This window comes from Malurus melanocephalus, unplaced genomic scaffold (assembly GCF_030028575.1).
Source record: "Malurus melanocephalus ecotype Western Australia unplaced genomic scaffold, MMel_1.1 scaffold_2018, whole genome shotgun sequence".
Taxonomy (NCBI): domain Eukaryota; kingdom Metazoa; phylum Chordata; class Aves; order Passeriformes; family Maluridae; genus Malurus; species Malurus melanocephalus.
In genome coordinates, this window is record NW_026625250.1 from 10,073 (window position 1) to 12,063 (window position 1,991).

The 1,991-nt window shown below is 48.1% G+C and overlaps 1 protein-coding gene across 1 annotated transcript in view; it reads left to right on the forward strand.

Annotated features, from left to right (window-relative positions):
- The window catches only part of DCAF11 (DDB1 and CUL4 associated factor 11), a gene marked incomplete at its 5' end in the record, with an annotated part of 13,763 nt that overhangs the window by 10,065 nt on the left and 1,707 nt on the right, over positions 1 to 1,991 (forward strand). Inside the window, 3 exons of the mRNA XM_057388494.1 lie at positions 301 to 315; positions 540 to 686; positions 1,875 to 1,981. Coding sequence (XP_057244477.1) covers positions 301 to 315; positions 540 to 686; positions 1,875 to 1,981 — 269 coding nt within the window. The remainder of the gene's footprint in view (positions 1 to 300; positions 316 to 539; positions 687 to 1,874; positions 1,982 to 1,991) is intronic.

The following is a 1,991-nucleotide window of genomic DNA, read 5'->3' on the forward strand; positions in this document are numbered from 1 at the left end:
GTGACAAAAAATGGGGAAAAAAATGGGGAAATTGAGGCAAAAGGGGCGTGTCCACCGGAAGTGGGCGTGGCCTAAAGTGGGCGTGTCCTGGGGAAATATGGGCGGGGTTTTGGGTCAATTTCCATAAATTTTCGGTCCATTTCCACCATTTTTTCCACCATTTTCCCCACCGGAAGTGGGCGTGGCCCAACCGGAAGTGGGCGTGGTCCCAAAGTGGGCGTGTCCAGAATAACTTCCAGTCAAAATTTGGGTCAATTTCGTGCCATTTTTACCCAATTTCCGCCATTTTTTCACCAGTTTTCACCCCAAAAAAAGGTGGGCGTGTCCCAACGGAAGTGGGCGTGTCCCAACCGGAAGTGGGCGTGTCCTAAAGCGGGCGTGTCCTAGAAAATTGTGGGCGGGGTTTTGGGTCAATTTCCATAAATTTTGGGTCAATTTCCGCCATTTTTTCACCATTTTCCCCACCGGAAGTGGGCGTGTCCCAACCGGAAGTGGGCGTATCCTCACCTCCTCTGACCCCTCCCCCTTTTGTTTTCCAGCCCGCCGGGCCACGCCCCTTCCGGGCGACGCCTCATTGGTCACTTTCCGGGGTCACGTGGTCCTGCACACGCTGCTCCGCTGCCGATTGGCCCCGCCCGGCCACGCCCCCGCCCTGGCGGCCGGAAGTGCCGAGGGGGCGGTGCTTGGTAAACAGGAAGGGGCGGGGCTTCACTTCCGGGTGGGATTTTGGGGGCATTTGGGAAAATTTTGGGGATTTTTTTGGTTTTTTGGGGAATTTTGGGGGGATTGGGAAACAGGAAGTGGGAAAACAAAATGGCGGCCGAACCGGAAGGGGCGTGGCTTAACATGGAAGGCACTTCCGGGTGGAATTTTGGGAAAATTTTGGGATTTTTGGGGTTTTTAGGAATCTTGGGGGGTTTGGGAAACAGGAAGTGGCGAAACAAAATGGCGGCCGAGCCGGAAGGGGCGTGGCTTCACTTCCGGGTGGGATTTTGGGGGAATTTTGGCAAAATTTGGGAAAATTTTGGGAAATTTTTGGGTTTTTTTGGAATTTGGGGGGGAATGGGAAACGGGAAGTGAGGAAACAAAATGGCGGCCGAACCGGAAGGGGCGGGGCTTCACTTCCGGGTGGGATTTTGGGAGAAATTTGGGGAATTTGGGAAAATTTTGGGAATTTCAGATTTTGGGGTAAAAATGGGGAAATTTGGGGTAAAAAAGGGAATTTTAAGGTGAAAAATTTGAAATTTTGGGTAAAAAATGGGAATTTTGGGGTTAAAATGGAGAATTTTGGGAAAAAATTGGAAATTTTGGGGTAAAAATGGGATTTTTTTTTAAAAAAATGGGAATTTGGGGGTAAAAAGGGAATTTTGGGTAAAAAATGAGAAATTTTGGGATAAAAATGGGAAATTTAAAAAAAAATTGGGGATTTTGGGGTAAAAAATCCAATTTTGGGGTTGAAAACCTGGAATTTTGGGGTAAAAATTGGGAATTTTGGGTAAATAATGGGAATTTTGGGCTAAAATTGGGGATTTGGGAGTAAAAAATTGGAATTTTTGAAAAAAAATGGAAATTTTTGGGTTCAAAAAGTGCAAATTTCGGGCTAAAAAGGAAATTTTGGGTAAAAATTGGGAATTTTGGGTAAAAAATGGGAAATTTTGTGTTAAAAATGGGAAATTTTGGGTAAAAGTGGGGATTTTGAGGTAAAAAAATGGGAATTTTGGGGGTAAAAAATGGGAAATTTTTGGGTGAAAAATGGGAATTTTGAGGTAAAAAATGGAAATTTTGGGTAAAAATGGAACCGTTTTTAACCGGCTTTTCTCCCATCCCCCCGGTGGGCGTGGCCCCCGCCGGCCCCGCCCCCTTTTTCCCCGCAGTCTATGACGTCATGACGGGGCGGCCCCTGCGGCGTTTGACCAATCACAGCGCCTGCGTCCGTGACGTCAGCTGGAGCCCCCGGGGGGCGGGGCTTGCCACCGCTTCGGTGGGCGGGG